This window comes from Melanostigma gelatinosum (assembly GCF_949748355.1).
Source record: "Melanostigma gelatinosum genome assembly, chromosome: 20".
In the NCBI taxonomy this organism is placed as follows: Eukaryota; Metazoa; Chordata; class Actinopteri; order Perciformes; family Zoarcidae; genus Melanostigma; species Melanostigma gelatinosum.
In genome coordinates, this window is record NC_136653.1 from 8932410 (window position 1) to 8952555 (window position 20146).

General features: G+C 47.6%; 1 protein-coding gene across 1 annotated transcript in view; it reads right to left on the reverse strand.

Moving 5' to 3' along the window:
- LOC306794297 (MAGUK p55 subfamily member 7-like) overlaps positions 1-20146 on the reverse strand; it is a gene marked incomplete at both ends in the record, with an annotated part of 130173 nt that overhangs the window by 93701 nt on the left and 16326 nt on the right. The window contains 2 exons of the mRNA XM_079292334.1: positions 8659-8736; positions 19875-19993. Of these exons, the coding sequence (XP_079148460.1) occupies positions 8659-8736; positions 19875-19993 (197 nt within the window). The remainder of the gene's footprint in view (positions 1-8658; positions 8737-19874; positions 19994-20146) is intronic.

The following is a 20146-nucleotide window of genomic DNA, read 5'->3' on the forward strand; positions in this document are numbered from 1 at the left end:
TGTATTGTTGCGCACCACCATGGCCCCTTTTTCTTGATCCAAATTGGGGGTTGAAGGATAGACGACGTCCCTGAGACAAAAAAAGGACTTTTAATAACAAAAGAAAAAAAATAATTAAATTTAAAAAAACATCCGTAAATCATAAAACAGTTGGGAGATAAGTGTAAGAATCTATTCCAACAAGCAAGAGATTGTTCAGCTACAAATCACCTCTTCGTGGATATAAAACAAACAGGGCGATCAACACTGCTTGTGTACGTTAAAACGAAGCACTGCATGGAGCAGTGCAGCAAGGAAGCGTGAAGACACACATGGATCACTTTGGTGCCCTGTTGTCGTCACCTAACAGATAAGGCGGGGGGGGGGGGCGTTCTGCTTTCAGGCGGACGATGACAGAGGTTGGGGAGAAAGCTCCAGTTTGACGAACGACCCCCGCGGTGCGGGAATAAAGCCACAGAGGTGAGGTGGAGGTAAAGGCAGGGGGGGCCCCGAGGGTTAGCGCGAGGTTAGGGAGGACGCTATGAGAGACAGCGCTAATGAATAGTCACGGCGGTCAAGGTTCCTCTAGCTCAGCGGTTCCCAAACTTTTTAGGCCACGCACCGCCTTCTACATCCCGACCGGGTTCGCACGTGGCATTTGTTTACAAGATAAAAAACACTAAAACTCTTCCTGCACCGTGCCTTCGAAAAGGTAACGGACGTACACCAGAAGATTGGCCAGATTGGCCACATCTGTAGGCTCGTCTACTTGCAGAGAGTAAAACTCACTCTTCTTCACGCGACCGACTAATGTAGCCAGGATGTCTTCGGACAAAGCATCGATGCGGCGCGACAGTGTTGTTGGACACCGGGATCACGCGCAACTTTTTCGCTTCTCTCTCTCCAATCATACATTCCACCATCTCTTTAACATTTTTCCCTCTCCACCACCGCCTCTCCTTCTCCCTATTATGCGGTCAGAATACTACCACAACACACCGCCTGTCTCCGGCAGAAATGCGCTCATCCACGCACGAGAACAACACCGAGTTGTAATATATACCTCCATAACACCCCGCCACTCTCGGCTCATACCTCCCCAGCAACGAGGCACATCACCCGGCCACAATACCTCCAGAATATCCCCCGGGTGAAATCCGGGACTTGGTTTTATGGTTCCGAGTTGGCGCCGGGACGCGAGGTCTCCAGCCGCCCCCGCCGCGAGGCACCCGATCGTCAGGTCTGTCAGCCCTCGGAACAGGCCGCGGGTCAATAACTTGTGGGTGGCGGGGCAGAGGCGAGGCAGAACACAGAAAAATAATAAAGACGAGAGTATGGCAAAGATATGTTGATGAGAAACGTATTTGTAATACGTCAAACACAAACATAATCAGAAAATACGTTCATGGTAAAACGTAATTGAGAATGCATTTTAGTTTTGGGGGAACGTAATTTTTAGGAGACAGGACTGCATCGCCATTACATTTTTCCTCTCGCGCACCCCCTAGAGGCAGCTCGCGCACCCCCAGGGTGGGAATCCCTGCTCTAGCTGAACCTCGGTCAACCCTGCATTACCTCACTTTCTCAAATATACAAAATAAGGGAGTCTGGGAGTGTGTAAGGTCGGAGGAAGTGTGAGAAAAGGGAGGAGTGGGGACAATCGGGGTCAGGGTCTTTAGAGTGTGGGGGGGGGGGGGAACTCTCGCTCTGATACGCCGCCATCCATCAACTCGCTGGCAGCCAGCAAAGGGAGGGGAGACAAAGAGGGAGCACTGTAAATCTCCAGTCCCTCACACCGTCCCATTAAAGCACCTTGTCCCATGACTCAGAGAGGAGGACGGACGGGACATGTTTAACAACACGCTCGGCTCTCTGCCTTTCATGCTTCTATGTTAAGAGTCACACTTTCCATCCTCAGACCCTCACGGAGAATGTGGGAATGATGGCGTCCTCCTTTGAGACCGTGTTTATTTCATTTGTTAAATGTCACGGCAGGCACTGCTCTGTTTAGATAAGTTTGATCCCAGCATGTCAGTTTACAGCTCTCTGTTGACCCGGAGCGGCTACAGGCTCGCCGCTTTGATGCATCGCCGCCAATACATCAAGCTGTCCTTATGTCAAAGCGCCTTTTATTAAAACATATTAAAGCTACTAACCTTTTATTTAGAAATAACGGGAACCCAACCTTTCTATTTCATATGATGGAGAAAATGCACCGTTGCCTGTTTTATTATGCACCTGATCAATAACGCATCGGTTGACTACCGTAGGCGTTTAACCTGAATTCATTCTCATACAGCATTTAAAAAGTTATGCACACACGGTGTTTTCCTTTTATTATTTTTTTTATACGTTTCAATAAAAGTTTTAAAGTGCCATGGTCAAAATACTGGATTTCACACTCTTAGAAAAATGTAATTAAATAGGAAGTGATGAATAGATGAATTTCTCTCATGCAAATAATCAAATTTCGAAAGAGAAAAAAAAATGGTTCTAAAAGTGACTTCTATCCAAAAGTATTTTTGGGGGTTATTATTGAAATAGTAACAGTGGCCGATATATTGTCCCCCAACAAAAGAGAATGTCGAGTCAGCATTTTTGTTCCAATAAAGAAGTGTCAGCTGATTACATCTAACAATGTCGAGGCCTTTCTGCAGGGGTCCGGTCACCCTGCTGTTAGCACTTCAACAGAAAAGTAGATGAAGAATGTAAGGAAGAGTCATTTACTGTGGTGCACTAACCGGGTCGATCGAAAGAAAGGAATGCCTTTATTGTTCTCTTCACAATTTTGCAAGAGCAACAGCAATGTTACCAGTTATCCCATCAGTGTCGGCCAGAACAAAAGTTTCAGGGAGACTAAACCATTAAGAGATAGTGTGTGATGAAGGTTATTCCCTAATCAGGCCGAACAAATAGGAGAAAGCTGTTCTATCAAGTACATGATGGACCTACCGAAGGCCTGTGGAGCTATAATTAGCGTAATCTAAGAAACTGACATTGGTGAAGCCCCCCCCCCCTCTCTCTCTGAGTCTGTCTGTCTCTGTCCCATTACCAGTTGTAGGTGTGCACTGAGGACCAGTGCCCTCTGATGGCACCCAGTGGTCTCCCCGAGTAACAGCAGGGATACGCGTGAGAATAAAGATATTTGGAAGTTGGCCAGACAAGGAAAAGGAGTCTTCGAGCTGGGGGGGGGGGGGGGGGGGGGGGGATACGGGTCAGCGGGTCAAGCGATGGACGCGGATCGGGAACGAGGCTGGCACTGAGCCTACTGTTGAAGTGCCGTGCTGAGCTTTGTTTTTTTTCCGACGGGGCTGATGGAGCCCGATTGGCTGGACAGAGCTGGTTCACGTGCGAGGCTGATTTTGCCCCTTTTGATTAATGCAACGCTGTTCCTCACATTCCACAACACGGCTTCTATTTCAGTCTTAATGAGGGCTGGAGAGAAACCGGGTGTGCGGTAATAAATGTGCATGTACGTCCATAAAACACGTGTCTTTATGCGTGCGTGATACACTGCCTCGTCCCCGGGCCCGGTATCGATCGTGTTCCGGGCGGCGGTTGGCGGTGCTCATTTGTTGGAGCAGCGGCAGTCACCTGCTGTGCGTGCTAGACAGTGCAGCCCGGAGGCAGAAGTGTCGTTTTATGTGAGGCAATAAATTAAGCCTCCATTACCCGAAACCTGAGCCCGAAATGAATTTCATCTCACTGTAGATCTCTCCCGTTGCACTTCAGCTCTCAGCCACAACTTCAATGGCGTTCATTTGGAGCGGTGACACGGGTGAAAAACAATCCGCTTTAAAAATACACTTCTTTTTTTCTTTTTCCTGACCAGCCGAGGGAAATGGGGGGACCCAGGACTGCGGTGTGCTGCTAGACGCTTTGATACACCATCTCTGGGATTTATTCCGATACCTGATAATCCCGAGGAGACACTTTGCAGGGCATTCGCGAGGAAGCGTGAATTTGAAAGTCTGTAATTTGACAAAAAGAATGAGAGAGACGATCTGTAAGAGGGAGGGGAGTTGGAGGCTGATAGTTGTGGGGGGTGGGGGGGGTCTCTTGGGCAGCCCGTGGCCTCGTGCCACAACCTGGGGAGGCAAAGACCAAGGAAAGAGAAACAGAAGCGACCCTTCAAGCTTTGTCGGAATCTGGTGGAATGCCTGTTCTGGTGTTCTGTGGTTGGCCGGGACTGACAGGTAGGAACAGAAAGAAAAGCAGCAATAAAAAGTCTATTTGGGGGCCTAAAGATTCAATATAGGCCATCCTGGTTTGGGTTAAGGGTCCTGGGTGGTTTGGGACTCCCGGCATCTGTATTGGTGCGTGTGAACCCTCCAGGAGCGGAACGTCCTGGCTCCGCCGAAGACACTTGCGGCCCACAGGGTCAGAAAAAACGCTCTGGACCACAAGGCGGCCTCTATTTCGTGACGGCCTCGGGACACTCTGGCCTCCCTCCGCCTCACCGACTGTACAAACGTCAGCCCCTCTTTTCCCTCGTCTCTCCCCTTGACTCGGTACTAATTAGCATGATGTATGGCCGCCGGCTCTCTGGAAGGGGTGGAACAGTCGGAGGCACTTTGATTACAATAAACAGAGCTGGGGATTTCAAACAAACCCACTCACACACACACACACACACACCAGTAAAAAGGGCTTTTCCTCCTCTCCGTTCCCCGTGCCAGGCTGGTTCTTGGGTTTACACAGGTGTGTGTGTGTGTGTGGGGCACTTGCATGCGTATGTGCACATGTGGGTTTCAATAAATATTGCAGATGAACAACACTGTAATAAATGCCGGGACACCGGACGTTTACTCAATAAATCAGACCAAATATCTTTCACAGCTTGACGACGAGCAGCAGGGCCAACGGAAAGAAAGTCCCATTATTGTCTCTGTGCTGACTTCTCATTAACAGGTTAACTAATGAAGAGGGACCGCACGCCATGAGTGATGCTCCCGCTTCTTTTTCCCCAGACTTGTGTTTATATGATGCAACTCCATGATCATCTGTAGTCTGTCTGCTGCTGTCACGTGGGCCCATCCATCATCGGCCTTCCCATCCGGGTTTCTGGCCCAGGAAGATGATCGGTCTCTCCTCGCAGGGGCGGATTTTCGATTTTTTTGTGGTCTTGATGTTTGGGCAATAATGAGTGGGCGGCAGGGTGCAGAGGAGGGGCGGTGTTGTGTTATTTCAACAGTGAGAGAGTCTAGATGACGACAGGTCGCAGTTCGCTCGAGGGTAAGAGGAGATAGAGAACACTGCCAAGGCTACTGCACGCAACCGGGAAAGATGCACTTGGGAGCTGAAGTGTAATCTGCATGACATCTATGAGACAAACAACAAGACAAACTGCCTTTCTACTTACGCAGAGTCTCTCTGGATTTGGGTATAAGCAAATCACATTTACTTTGTTTTCAAATACAAACGGTAAGACGGGCCATGCAAGACGGGACACAATGTGAGAGTAGGTGGGTGACAAATTAAAAGGAAAATCCCCAATTAAAGGAATAGAGGAACGTAACGAATATGTGGCGACCTAGAGGCCGGTTTCATAACAATAAACATGGGACAAAGTTAAAGCTCAACAATAGGTGCCGTCACTATAGACTGTATATTAAGAAGTGGAGGTCGACACCATGACGTCTCCCATTGGTTTGTGGACTACTGTTTTGAAGCGTTGAGTTCAGGCATTTTGGCTGTCGCCATCTTGGATTTTTGAAACCAGAAGTGACACGAGAGGATGGAGCTAAGTTCAAGTCAAGACATTTTTAGGTAACCAAAAATGTTATAATTAACTTTCATGAACTGTGAACACACTGGGAAAGGGTTAAATTTGTAAGACTAAAATACGGACAACTCACTTTGTAGCCCCGCCCTAAAGCATGCTCTGCTTTATGGTCTATTTGGCTCTAAATTGACCATCACTTACAAAATGAACTTCATGCTGTATTGAAGAAGACTTGAAACTAGAGATTCAGACTATAAACTCATGTTCACAATGTTTACTGAGGTAACCGCCATCGAGAGGGTCCGGGCAGCAAACCCGCGATCTCCACCTCGCCGACCAGCTGCATTTACCCGCCAGAATCTGACAATACGAAGAGTCGGACTCACGGCCGTCCTTTAACTCACATCTCGGTGGCAGAGGGAGACCCGCTACCTCCAGACGTAGACAATGGAAACGTAAATCCAGCTCTCTTCTTCTTCGCTCGCTCCAGACGCAGCTCGGGAACGATCCTCCGACGACTCTGGCTGCCGGCACGCAGCGCTCAAAGACGCCGTCACCCCTCCACGCTCCAGCCAGGTCCCCCATCGAAGACGTACCAGCTGATCGAAGACGCACCAGCTGATCGAAGACGCACCAGCTGATCGAAGACGCACCAGCTGATCGAAGACGCACCAGCTGATCTCCAACTCGACCACAGTCCGCCTGCTAAAAGCATCGACGCAACAAAGCAAACCGTGCCAACTCCTCACAACTTTCCCAAAGTCATGTTAGGGAAAAAAAAAAAAAACCAACAACAACTTCTGCCCGTACCTAGGCACCGGGTTGCCAGGTCTGCTTTCCTCCGTCCCCCTTTCTAAGCTGTCCCACCCCCTCTAAGCCATCCCTTCACTGTTCTCTCACACCACCTTTCTTCTGCCGTACCCAGGCACCGGGTTGCCAGGTTCCCTCTCCTCCGTCCCCCTCCCCTATCCCGCTTTTCCTACCATGCAGATTCCTGGCACCGGGTTGCCAGGTTCCCTCTCCTCTGTCCCCCTCCCCTATCCCGCTTTTCCTACTACGCATACTCTTCCCACTAGGCAGATTCCTGGCACCGGGTTGTCAGGTCTTCTTGCCTCTGTCCCCCTCTCTAAGCTGTCCCTCTCTAAGCGCAACAACACAACCACTGAATGCAACAACGCAACCACTGAACGCAGCAAGCAACAACGAACCACAGCAAGCAACAAAGAATCGCAGAAAGCCACTGAACACAGCAAGCAACAACGAACCACAGCAAGCAACAACGAATCGCAGAAAGCCACTGAACGCAGCAACGAATCGCAGCAATGCAACAACGCAGCAACGGACCACAGCAAGCAGCAACGCAGCCACGGAACGACTCAGCCATGCAACGTAACGCAGCAACGCCGGAATGCAACGGACCGCAGCAACGTACCGACGCAGCAAGCAACGACGCAGCAATGCAGCAAGCAACAACGGATCACAGCAACGGATCACATCAAGCAACAACGGAACGCAGCAACGGAACGACGCAGCCACGCAACACATCGCAGCAACGGAACGCAGCAGGCAACGGGACGCAGCAAGCTTGGAACGCAAAGCAACAACGGAACGCAGGACGCCAGTGCCCCCCGCCGCCTACTTTCAGAAAACACAGCAAGTGACCATAACCGGGACATCTGGCACCGGGATGCCAGTGCCCCCACCCCGCCCACTTCCAGCGACGAACCCACACAATTGGCCAACAACGATGCCGCTCCCTCTGCCGTCTTTTGGGGGGTTGTTCACGGCGGACGACGTTGCCGTAGACCAGCCTCGGATCTGGCAAGCAGATGCCAAGTCGCTTCCCCTCATGCTATGAAATCGGACCAATAGTAGCCACAGCCATCACGTGGGGCCGCGGATGGCCCAGAAAGTCCATCCCTTAAAACTCCTGACAACCTAGCAGTCGGTTACCCAATCATCAAATGACGCTGCGACACTCGTCCGCCTCGATGCAGCTCAGGTCTGGGCCACCGCAACGCCATGGCTTTCTCGTTTCTTATTCCATAAGTTCAGCCCTCCTGCAGACACCCGTCCAACATCGGTTCAGCCATATCCAACGGCGTCTTTAAACCCACAAATCCTCACTTGATCTTGCCGACCAGCGCCGGGCTTATTTTGGGGGTTCTGCAAGGCCCGGGAGCCGCAGTCAGCTAAGCCTCCCCCAAACCGCATCAGGCCAAATCTCCATCAACCATTCCTCAACACTCCAAACAACCGACGAAGGCTCGCTCCGGCCGAGGTGGGGGCCTAAGCTAGTGAAGTGTGAAGTAGAGTAATTTTCTCATAGACTTCTATACAATTCTACTTATTTTTGCAACCAGATGATGATGGACAAGCTGATGTTGGTGTCACTTGAGGGACCCCCAATCTAAGACTTCAATGCTGAAGGGCCAATGGATCTGTGGTGGCCCTAACTTCCAGAAAATCTAAATTTGGATGGGAAAGAACGAATGAACCAGCAACCATCGACTTGCTGGATTAATTTTGAGGGATCTGTGAAGAACATGACGACAGCTGCACGACTGCTATTTTACTGCGATACCAGGAATTGAAGGTGGACAAAAGCTTTTATTCTTTTCTGTCACATTTTCATTGTAAAGCTTTCGTATAACTGCAGAGAAAAATAATGTATTACTTGTACTAAAAAGGTGACTAAAAGTGGCAACCACATTTTTAGTTTTGGCAACCAAAAGTTGATGGCTGGTTGCCGGCATTGCCCCCAATTTTAAAAGTTGGTAAACCCTGAAATTTCAAACACCTAAAGATGTTTTTTTCTTCTAGAATGATGTTCATCCCTCCAGTAGAGTCCCAGAGACCAAGACTTTGTGTTGGTTTTCCCCCCTTTTATTTGTCACCATCAGTATGTGCAACCAAATAAATGGAAGCCTTCCTTCAAAAAAACAAAAACTTACTTCATGGGCCAGACCTGCAGCGTTCTCCAGGATGGGGACTGGTTTGCTCTCTTCGTAGAGCTGCAGCTGTTCATGGATCTGAAAGGACAGATTGTGTTCATCAGTAAGAGAGAGAGAGGAAGGAGGTCAATGTCTGGCTGCAGAGGCCACGGCGAGGCCTCTCTGAGCAAACACACCATGTGAGCAAAGTGTACACACAGAACCCCATGTGCACCGCAACAAGCACACATGTACGGAAAACATGCACAGCCTCCATCCCCACCATGTCGGACTCTCGCAGTACATCAAAACGGGGGGCGAATCGCGGCAAAAGCGGCTCTTTCCCACAGGACTGAGCGCGACAGAGTTCTTCTAAGTATCGCCGCTCGCTCAGCCACTGTACAAACACTCCAGTTTTCCACCGTGCATTTGATACGCCCCAGTGGCCTGGTAGGGATTCCAAATCATTTCAACAGCCTGGCTAAATTGGCTAAACATTTCCTTATCAGCCTCAACGTGGCGACTGCACAATGTTGAGAGACAAAACTGCATCTCTGGAGACCAGGCTAAAATGGAAAGTAGGCCCAGCTCTCGTGTTTGCTCATTTACACGCAGAGAAACACTTCATCGTTCCAGAAACTGACAAGTGGAGCAGAGGGTGGAATCAATCCAGGGTTTTTTTGCGCTTTAAGAGCAGCCGTGTAGGAATGTGTTGACAGCCTACAGGCTGCTGTCTGGTCTCATCAGAGAACGACAGACAGGGACGACTCGTCTCTCCTCGGCCCTGGCGTGGTGGAGGGGAGCTCGGCCACGGGTCTGACTGATAGCTGGGCCCTGGAGCCTCCAGCTGGATGTCCCACAAAGCATTCCAGCACGATGGTGGAACAGAAGGCCCTCCGGCCTGGGGAGAGAGTGACAGAGAAGCCCCCGGGCCAACGTGGTGTGTGAAGAGCCAAATCGCGAGCACACACACACACACAGATACACACACACACACACACACGTCAATTTGCGACAGAGAATGACTCAGTAGGACAGAGAGACAAGAAAGAGAAGCAGTTTGTTTGCTGTCACATTGTGAGCAGCTGCAGATGTGTGCAATTAAAACATCTGTTTTGGTATTGTTAGACATCGTATTTCCTCCTCACTACACAGACTGGATGTCACTCTACAGTAGCAGCTCTACTGTCAGATGAATATCAGAGGATGTGATATTTCCTGTCTAATGACATTTGATTAATCTGTGGATTATTTTATCGATCATTCGATTCGTTGTTTGGTTTATAAAATGTCATAAAATGTTGAAAAATGGTGATCAGTGTTTTTTCCTCAAATGTCTTGTTTTATCTCAAATTCAAAGATGGGATAAACACACCAGAGAATATTTACATTTATTAGCTATGATCAGCGAATTTTGACTTTTTGCGATTAATTCAATTATTGATAAATATTCTATTAAGTGATCAACCGTTGTAGCTTTAAGTTCTGATTCGCAAAAAGTGTGTCGATAAGTTAATTAGAATCTTTGTCTGTCATCTGTCTTTGATATCCACCAGAGTCCATGATGTCATCTACAACATAACACGTATGTCAGCGTTCCAACAGCACTTTTAGGACTTTCTGGTGAGAAAAATGTGACATAACTACGTGTTAAATGTCTTCGAATAAGCACGGCCCCCCCTCTGCCCGTCAGAACTGCAGCCCAAATGTTGGCCTTAAACCCGCGCAGTCTTTCTCAGCTCGACTTATCCACACAGATAAATCACGACCCGTTAGGACTGCGTCTCGGCCAACAGAGCGGCCACGTTTCAAGGTCAGCTTAGAGGTTCAAATCCCTGCGCAAAGCCGAACATTACTCGGCTATAAAACACGGTGCATTAGGCACGTCGCGGAGGTAATCTGCTGAAGGCCCAAAGGGAGACGCATGGCCGCTCGGCTCGGCTGTAGAGCTGTGGCTTGAGGACCCCAGACGGGATGTGAAGTTAGACAAACGGCTTTGGAGAGAGCACGCTGTAAATGGCCCGCTGAGGCGCGGGAACTTGCACGAGAGTAGCGATAAGGCTAAGGACAGACATAAAAACAAGTACATGCTTGGAGTTCAGCAGTCGTGGACTCCACTGTTAAACTGATGCATTCTGTGTTTCATGCCATCAAATTTAAGAGAGCCACTCGAGGGCAATTCCTGGAAATTTTCATCCTCATCTGGTTCATTTCACGCAGCCATGTCATATCTGACTCTCCACTGTTCAAGAAGTCCCAGCGACTCCGCCCGTGCTCCCGACTCCTCCGTCTGTTCTTCTACAGAAGAAAGCTGTAAAACAAATAAATTTTAAAAAAGCCCGGCAGGCAGCCCCGGTTACTTCATCTGTCCTGATGATCTTCGTAAGAAAACAGATGAAATAAAGGAGAGAGGTTGCCAGTGACTTCGGCGCTCCAACATACCACAGTCCTAGTGACATCTGCTTAGGTAGTTGCTGCTCCACCACCTCGACTTACTTAGTTACTGTGGAATTTCACCTCCGCTCGCTGAGCGAACGCGAGATTGAAATGCTTTTTCTTTTTTTATTTACAGTTCGGGACATGTTCCAAGTGCCTGTCCATGACGCAGTGATGTATTTTAAAGTCATTACCCAGCTTTGTGCACAGCGCATTCTCTGTCCCCTTTGGTGAGGCAGCAGTGCTCCTGGCAAACGGGAGAAGTGGCCTGGCCTTAAAAAACTATTTTAAACACACAGTGAGAGACAGTGTGCTACAGCCAAGGAGGGCGTCGCTCAAACCAGAGTACGACTCCTGGACACACCACCGAATTAAAGCCTGGGATTCTGAAGCTTCTCTGATGAGAAATGTGGTGCAAAATAAGGCTGAAGAGTCGGGATCAAAATGCTTACAAATTAGGGGGGAAGCTCGCTGAAGTGGAGGCTGAGAAAAGATGAATGAATGTGCACCTTCACAGAAAGCTTTAAAAAAAACACACACATGCTCCAAAAGGAGCAGTGTGTGTCCTGTCTCTACAGAGGCCTCCGACTAAGTTGTGTTTGCTTCCAGAAATACCCTGCAGGCTTAAAATACACACAGGAGAGAGAAAGTGAGGAAAAACACTAACACGGTGTAAGAAATTTGATATGAAGAAATTCCAACGAGGATGGACTGGAACCAAAACATAACATCCATCTTCATCTTCATCTTCCTCAGACAAGCGCTCCAACCACTGCGAAGGATCACCGTTGAGGGTTAAGGGTCAGACACCTCAGAGACCTCTCAACAATCCTTTGCAATTCAGTAAGACTAACTGTATTGATGTTCTCTTCGTGATCAAAGTGCACACTTTAAGAAGAACAATGACCGCCTCCAGCCTCCAATGTCAACGTGGAGGTATGATGGAGGAAAAAAAAAGCCTTGCGAACGCTAATCCAGACACACTACAGCAAGCAATGTCTGGCGCAGAAAGAGGGAGCGTGCAAGTGAGCGAAAGCTTGATAGATGGAGAGGTGGGCTGATGGAGGGAGAAAGAGAGGTCTGGAGATCACAGGGCTGGATAGTGTTTCTGCTTCGGAGTCCTGAGCTCGAGGCCTCTGGTTAATGTCCACTGCCCGGAAAAACTTCAGACCCGGACCGGTTGGGGTTGACGATCTTTCTCCCGCTCCTGTTTCTGTACCTACCCACCGGAGCGGATCCGGTATCAGGCCTGCGTTAATCCACCAGGGTCCGATCACTCGGTCTGATCCAGAACACCTTGTCAAGGCACCGTTGCCTGGTAGACCAGACCCAGTTCGGGAGACGGGAAGGGGGGGCATCACAGACAGACGTGCAGGGTTGCAACTAGAATAGCTGTGAAATGACTGTGTTTACTCGAGGAAGCGGAAAAAGAAAAGTTGGCTTTTTCTTCTGTTACAGTCGGTCAGTTTACAAAGTGCTGGCTTTGGACCCGGCGTGATGGCATCAGGTCCTGGACATTTGTGCTGTGGTCCGTGAACAAGCCAGGATATGACCGCACCATTCTGCATCAGTCCGCTTTACAGTGCGACCAGCAAGTTTACACGGACCAAGAATGTATTCCACCCAGTGTCATCAAGGAGCAGATATTGGACACGACAGCATCCACTCCGCATTGCCATTAGTGGTAACTCAGTTTACACAAAGGGTAGCAATCTTTCATCGTGGATCCACCATTCCAAATGAATAATAATCTCGCGTGGTGGTTGATCTGCCAAAATGTAGTAGGAAGGTCTGCCAAGGCATTTTTTGTTTCTGTCGACAACAATTTCTCCAGGGGAAGACTTTATGATCCTGTCGATATGCCTCCATTTGACAGAAATCAGTTCAACTTTCTATAATCATTGACGACATGCACACTAATATTCTTATATTATTCCAAATATTCTGAATTTGATATGGGTCGTGTTAACAGCATATTCCGTTTTGGATATTCTAAATAAAGGCTTCTTTTAAATGTATGAGCGATATTGCCAAGGTGGGGGTCAGGTCATATTCCTTTTTTTATTGATTCCTTTGTTTTGATGCATTTAATGCGACTTAAGTCGCATTAAAATGCATTATTATAAAATGCATTATTATAAAATGCATTATTAACCAAAGCAGACACACAAACTGAGGGAAATAAACACGTAAACCCTTCTCCCTTCTCTAATTTTAAAGCTAAAAAAACAAAACAAAGGAATCAATAAAAAAAGGAATATCACCTGACCCCCACCTTCCACCCCTCCCCCTATATGCCAATTCTTGAGACATACAGCGCATTCGGAATATACCGTGTTTTTTGTCGCTTGTTTACGGTCAGTTCTGTACATTGTACACAAACCAACAGTTTGCAAGGCTGGGGTAAAGGAAAAAAGGTCACATTTCTGATTGGAAGCAGGAACATCTTTCATTTTTAAACAATGTGAAAGACTTGGATATCAACAGGTATCTGGATACCTGTTGATATACCATTTAAAGAAGGCAGTTGAAGTAATGAAAGACTGTGTTGGTCGAACAAGTCCACCAAATCTGAATATGCACCTCTGGACGTAAACCGGAATATAAGTGAAATAGTTATTTTCAGTCGCCTTGTAAACAGCTCAGTAGGAATATTGGGCCTCATGCAAGATTCACACCTACACATTTGTTCTTAAGTGGCTCGAAGAACTTGCTTGCACTCATCAATGTTCTCGCTCATTTACAAATCTCATGAGCGCAGGCTCATTCACGCACAGGTGGCCTTCATCACGTTTACGCTGGTCATTTACACAGTGGTTTGAAGTTAGGTGTGTTTGCTGACGTGGCACACTTGTTTGAGCCCACGAAACAAAAAGTCAGAGAAAGTTTAGATGAAGTCCATTGTCTTTTTGAAACTACAGTAATAAAATTAATATTTTCTGCATGTAAAAAAAGTCAATGATTGTATGAGACAATTAAAATCTGCATTGTCCTGGACCGGGGTCCTGAGCCAACAGTGCATTGAGGGTCTTGAGGGCACTGGCTCATACGCTGATTAATGGACAAAGATGCTGACGACTGCCTATGTGTATCCCCGCTTTGTCGAGCAGAGACTTCACACACAAACCCAGCACCTTTCCTTGACCAAGACCCCATACAGAGCGGTCTGGTGCCTGAGCTCGCCTCTCTCATTTGTTGTGGAAAAGGCCTGGAGAATGTGACAGCTAATTAGGAACAAGCAGCAGATCCAATGGACGAAAGAGAGTGGGCGAGTGAGCGAGAGAGAGAGAGACCAGGGCAGCTGGCCAACAGCCATGACAGCCACATCATTTAGATAGGGGATACATATACAGCGCTCTGAGGAGAAGAGAGCAGAGAGGCCCCTGACACCAGGTATTCTGTCAGGCCGGGGCGGACCAGGACACAGTCACACTTGCGTACGTACTAAGACATTCTTGAGACACGGTTTTCTGTTGTGTTTCAGCCTCTAACCTTGTACAGTACAAACTAATCGCCAAGGGAAGTGGCACCTATCAATCAAGCAAGTCATTATTGTGATATATAGCAGCTATTGGGTTTGGAAACAGGATTCTGAATTACTAAAGGCATGAAACCAGGACAAGCACATTTGACTTAATGAATCAGATCGATTCGAGTACCCTTGAGTCACTTCAACATATTAATTTGTGAAGACTACCTATAAAGCCCCAGGTGAGCCCAATGATGTCTTCAGGCAGTTCTCGGGCCATGTGGGAGATATAAATACACTTCATGGCACCAGGAGCCTCATTTTCCATATTTTCAGTATCGCTCCTATGCTCCGTGTCCTGTTAAGATTGGCTTTGTATCGTGTAGACCTTCTGGTTTCACTTTGAGTCCTTTTCTTTTGGCGAAGGAATACAAAATCGGGGTCAACCAAAGTGACCTGGAATAATGGTTGTGGGATTGCTCCAGAGATTTTACCTTGATTACCAATAAAGACATCTGAGTAGTAGAAATGGGTAGTGGTGGATATATGCAGGCCTCGCCTCGTTTTCACTGCGCCCATCCCCAGTGCTGTAGAAATGGTTGATTTTAAAGTATATTCAGTAGTCAACGGGCCATCCTCGAGCCTGTTTTCTGCACTAAGGAGTTTTCCTCCTCCTTTCCCCTGTCCCTATCACAACCTCGCCCTTGGCTCCATCCGTGGTCTGTTCATCGAGCTCTTCTGGCTCAATTCAGAGGCGCTTGTTTGTGGACATTGAGCACGATCTTTCGACTTCGTGCTGTAGTCGACCATTAAACTCCTAGGAAAATATTTGGAAGCTAGCCTAAGTGCGGAGTCTAAAATTGCAAGGAAGGGGATATATTTTGGATTCAACTGAGGTTTTCAAACCGTAAATAACCAGCCGGCTTGTGTCCGAAACAATATTTTCTCGAAACAAATGGCAAGTTCAAACACTGTAACCAGAATCTGCACAATGTTCTTTCATTTACAACCAAATAAGAATAGAATAATCTACTATGAATGAATATGAAGGTTATCTCTTTTTAAGGATGGAAGCTCCACTCTCTAAAGCAGCCTGCTGGTATTTGCTTAACTCCCCCGTGAGGGTTACTGTTCCCCCAAAATAATAAATACAGACATCAGAGGAGACCAGTGCGCAGTACGTGCTGACCACAGACAGTACGAGTGGATCTCTGAGGTGGTATAGGTTTACAGGCCGAGTCCTGAACCAGACTATCAGCCAGGTTTCAGTGCTGCACACAGGGTGTGGGGCTTAAATGACTCACAGAGAGCTGTTCCAGCAGGGTGAGAGGTTTATAACAATTTCCTTTTTTTGTGATCTTCCTTGCTAATGTAGCATGGTATGTTTTGAGGTGTGGAAAGGATAAGATAAGTGCCCAAAGGGCAAGTCTATGGCTGTCGTCAAAGAGTAGAGTTTACGGACATTACAGTGGTGAGTCATGAAACTTGGAGGGCTACCTCGAGTGCGATCCAGTTATTCATGGGATACCAAGTCTGGTACTCAACCAATACAGTCCAGTTTGTCTGAAAATTAGCTCATTTACCAAAAATAGCAGAAACTTTCCACTTGGGCACAAGCGTCAGCTGCAGCACCTTTACATGTCATTAAAGGCCTGCAGCACTGAAGAACAAACTGGCAAGCCCGCATCGATGTTGCTGTGTAACGATGTTTGTCAGTGCCAAGCCTATTAGCAACTAACAGGAGCAGCATTTAAGGGAAAACTGACTGACCACAAAACGAGGGATCTTGGGGCCTGGCTAAAGGCCTGCTGACAGAAACTTGGGTCTTTAAAGAGAGCCCCACCTGAGGCAGGTGGAAATTGAATATTGTATTATATTTCCTGTGGCTTTTTGTGGAGCTGGAACTTGGCAGCGGAACAGTGCGTGTGGTGGAATTTGTAGAAAGCACACTTGAGTAACTCCTTTTAATTGAAAAGAGGGGGAACTGTCTGCGTCGTTTTAGCTATGCTAGCTATACGCGCCAGCACTCGCATTACATGTCAGCTCTGATGCTGCACCGATGAAAAAAGTCTGCAAAATGAGGCGAACTTGCGAGGCCCCGGGGCCGTCGCTGAAAGATGATGTTAGAAAATATTTGTTTCATCTCTGGGACATAATGGGATTAGGAGGGACGTGAGAGGCTGTCCCGACCATCTGATGAGGGCAGGTGAGGGGAAACAGAGAGAACTTAAGTCTGGTTTAGGTCTTCATGTAGGTCTTTTTCTTGTTGTCTCTTTCCATCTTTGACACCTCTTCCTCTGGTCCTTCCCTCTCCCCCCAGTCAGACTGACCAGTAACCGATGCTTCATAATTACCCAGGTGAGGCTTGATGGTTTCCATATGAGCGACCTGGGTTGCCGAGTCTGTCAGATTAACATGACGTGTGTGTGTTTTCTCTTCGCTGTTTAGCCATTCCCAAAGTATCCCCTTCACAGCCTTGTGGAATAAAAAAGGTGGAATCTGTGGAGATTTGGCGGCGGGGCTTTAGAGGAAGGGGACAATTAAGGTTTTATTAATGGTGTGCCACTGACGTTAGCCATGTTCACCTGAAGCTGGACTCCGCTGTAAGGCGAGATGGTTGTTCTGTACTTCTGTGTGTTTCAATGTCCGCCTGTCTGTCCATTTGGCTCACGGGCTGACAGGCTGGCTCGCGTCTCCGTACCAAGTAGAAAGCAGAGGAAACACGCAGTTCTGCTTGTCTGGTCCGGGGCAGTTTCCACTTATGCCTCCATGTTAACGATAAGAGACGCTAAAAGCAGCTCGGTTTCTCTCCATTGAATTAAACAGAAGAGGAAGAGGAAAAAAAAAAAAGGGTCAAAACAGACTCAATGTGGTGAAGAACTAATGTGGTTCTTTGATGTTTCGCTGACGTATTTGATCACTTTGTGGCTGCGATGGCGAGACATGAGTGTTGCTGTATCGTATTGGCGGTACTCATTCTTCCACGGTAGCGATAATGAAGTGGGTCACATTAGCTTGGAGGTTAACTGATACTTACTGAATTGCAGGGCCCCACAGTGAGAGCCACTCACCATCTAACACGTGATCAAAGTGGGATTACATTTTTGGAATGGCTTTTCGGGAGTTGATCAGTGACCATTTCAACCCTTCTTTCATGCACGCACAACGCACATCTGACATTTCAGCTTTCGACGATTGCTGAGCTCAATTTGTTGGGCTTCCCTTTGAAAGCAGTTTCAACTAAAACAAAAAACCAAGATGGAGAAACTGCTTCCAAGATCTCATCGTCTTTTGAAACTGGTATGGTTGGTATTGCACAGACATTTTTTTCTTCCTGTATATCCACATCCATAGGCACTTAGGAGGCTATGCAAAGCAACCCAGACACTCCCTCTCTTTAGCTACTTTCTCCAGCTGCACCTGAGGGCTTCTAAGGCGTCCGAGGTCAGATGGGATATCTAATCCCTCACGTTCTGTGGAGTGGTTTGGCGTCTCCTCCCATGTGTGTGCCTGAAACACCTTCAGGGAGGCATCCAAGATAACTGAACAACCTCATCTGGCTCTTCTCAATGGATAAGATCTGCTATGTGCTTCTTCCTAAGATTGGTGCAAAGCTTTCTGTACTCCAGGTAAAGAGCCGGTGAGGACCTGGCACTCTAGTTTCAACAGCACTGGCCTTACTCTGGCAGGTTTAGCCAGGTATAATCAGGGGTGGTTAGAGGGCGAGGTGAATTGAGTGCTCCACCCTTATGTCTGGCTAAATATCACAGAAACATAATGCCACCTTCATTAGCATCACTCTATCTGCCGCACACTACGCAGTGTTTTCTTTGGGGCCGGCCGAGAACGAGAGCCTGAACACGGGCAGGCCCTGCCCATCATTATCCATGTTCAAGAGGCCGTATTCTTTGGCCATCCATAACAATCCCAGGCATCAAATGAAACCCGTCTGGTTTCCTCAAGACCCGACATCGGGGTTTTGCTTCAGCGTCTGAGGTATGCCATAATTCAGGCACTTTTACACGCTCACGTTGGCGCATTACAACCCTGGATCCTGAACAAACATGCTTACGCAGAAAAATAATTCTTCAAAAACAAGAGGGAGGGGATGAAAATGATGTCCATTTTTCTCTCTCAATCGTCTCTGTGACATAATGATTCTGGCTGGAGAGAAAGAGAGACCACCAAAGAGGGGAACATATCATGCCAGCACATGAGAAAAGTGTTGGGCATTCTTTCAAAATGGAGACCATACACAAAGGATACAGTCAAACGTAGCGCCAACAATTAGAGACGTTTTCTTTGTAAATTGAGTAATAAAGCACTCACGGTTACATCAGTGAGCTACAGGACGAGCTGAAGCAGTGGTTCCATGTATTGAATAGGGACAGATAAACAAGCTGATTTAAAGCACAAAAGCCCTCCTGTTCCCTTTCCAGTAGCAGGAGAAGAGGAAGAAGAGGAGGCTGACGATCGCAGAGGATCCCGAGTGAGACTGAGGTTAGGGCGGGCAGACAGAATGTGTTACTTTCATTACCTCCGCCTGTCTGCTAGCGTATAAAGATATGAAGTGTGCTCATCTTCTCCACAAACTCTGCAGGCTGTCCAGTTTAACAGGCAGTAACCGGACCGCGGGCCCGCTCACGCTGGCAGAGGGGGAGTTAGAAGAACTGGGAGGGTAGGCCGTCGGAATGACAATAAACTTAGCAATGTACGAATGAGACCGCACGGAAGGGAGGCTGAATGAAGCGGGATCGTGCTTTTTATGGGAATAGCAGAGGTATCAGGGGGTGGGGTGGGGTGGGGTGGGGGGGGGGGGTTCGTGGGAGACAGAGTTCGGATTCTGTCCCGTAGCGGTGGGTAATGTAGACCGAGACGCAGATTTATGGAGATTCCACATCCAGTGATGAAATAGATATTGTCTGTCTGAACTAAGACATGCAACTTCTTAGATTTCTTCTTTTTTTTAATATATATTTATTACAGAACTTATTATTAAAACAGTGAGACAAATGACATCCACTTTTCTGAAGCCACCTAAATGTTTCTTTTCTATGCCTCCCGGTTGGAGTGTCATCTCTGGCCGTATGTAGGAGCCTTTGTTTCAAAGTTATCAGATCCTGTGGTGAGATTGCAAGCTAAATGTAATTATTCATGACTATTAAACTGTTACACTGTAACCTTAATATCACAACATTTTAGAAAAGCATGCTGGTTAAAGGATTTGCCAGAACGTGATTTTCTACGGTGCTGGTAACGTAAAGTATCAAAATCTGAAGAACATCACAACACACCACTCTAAAAGAAAGGAGGTGTCCTGTTCTTGTTTTACCTTGACCAGCGAGTGGAGGCTTCTCTCCCCAAACATGTCCTGGAGGAAGGTGTTGTCCTCGGGGCAGCTGACATGGGGCTGCAGCTGGGAGGGCAGAGCCGCCAGCAGCTCATACAGACCTGTGGAAGGAGGGGGGATGGGGAAACATCAAGAGTCAGCATGGCAGTGGGAGGAATTACTGCATGCATGCACAGTCACACACAAAAAACAACAACACATGCATAGAAACAGATGTGCATACATCTGTAGTTTGATAATACACAGCAGAGCAT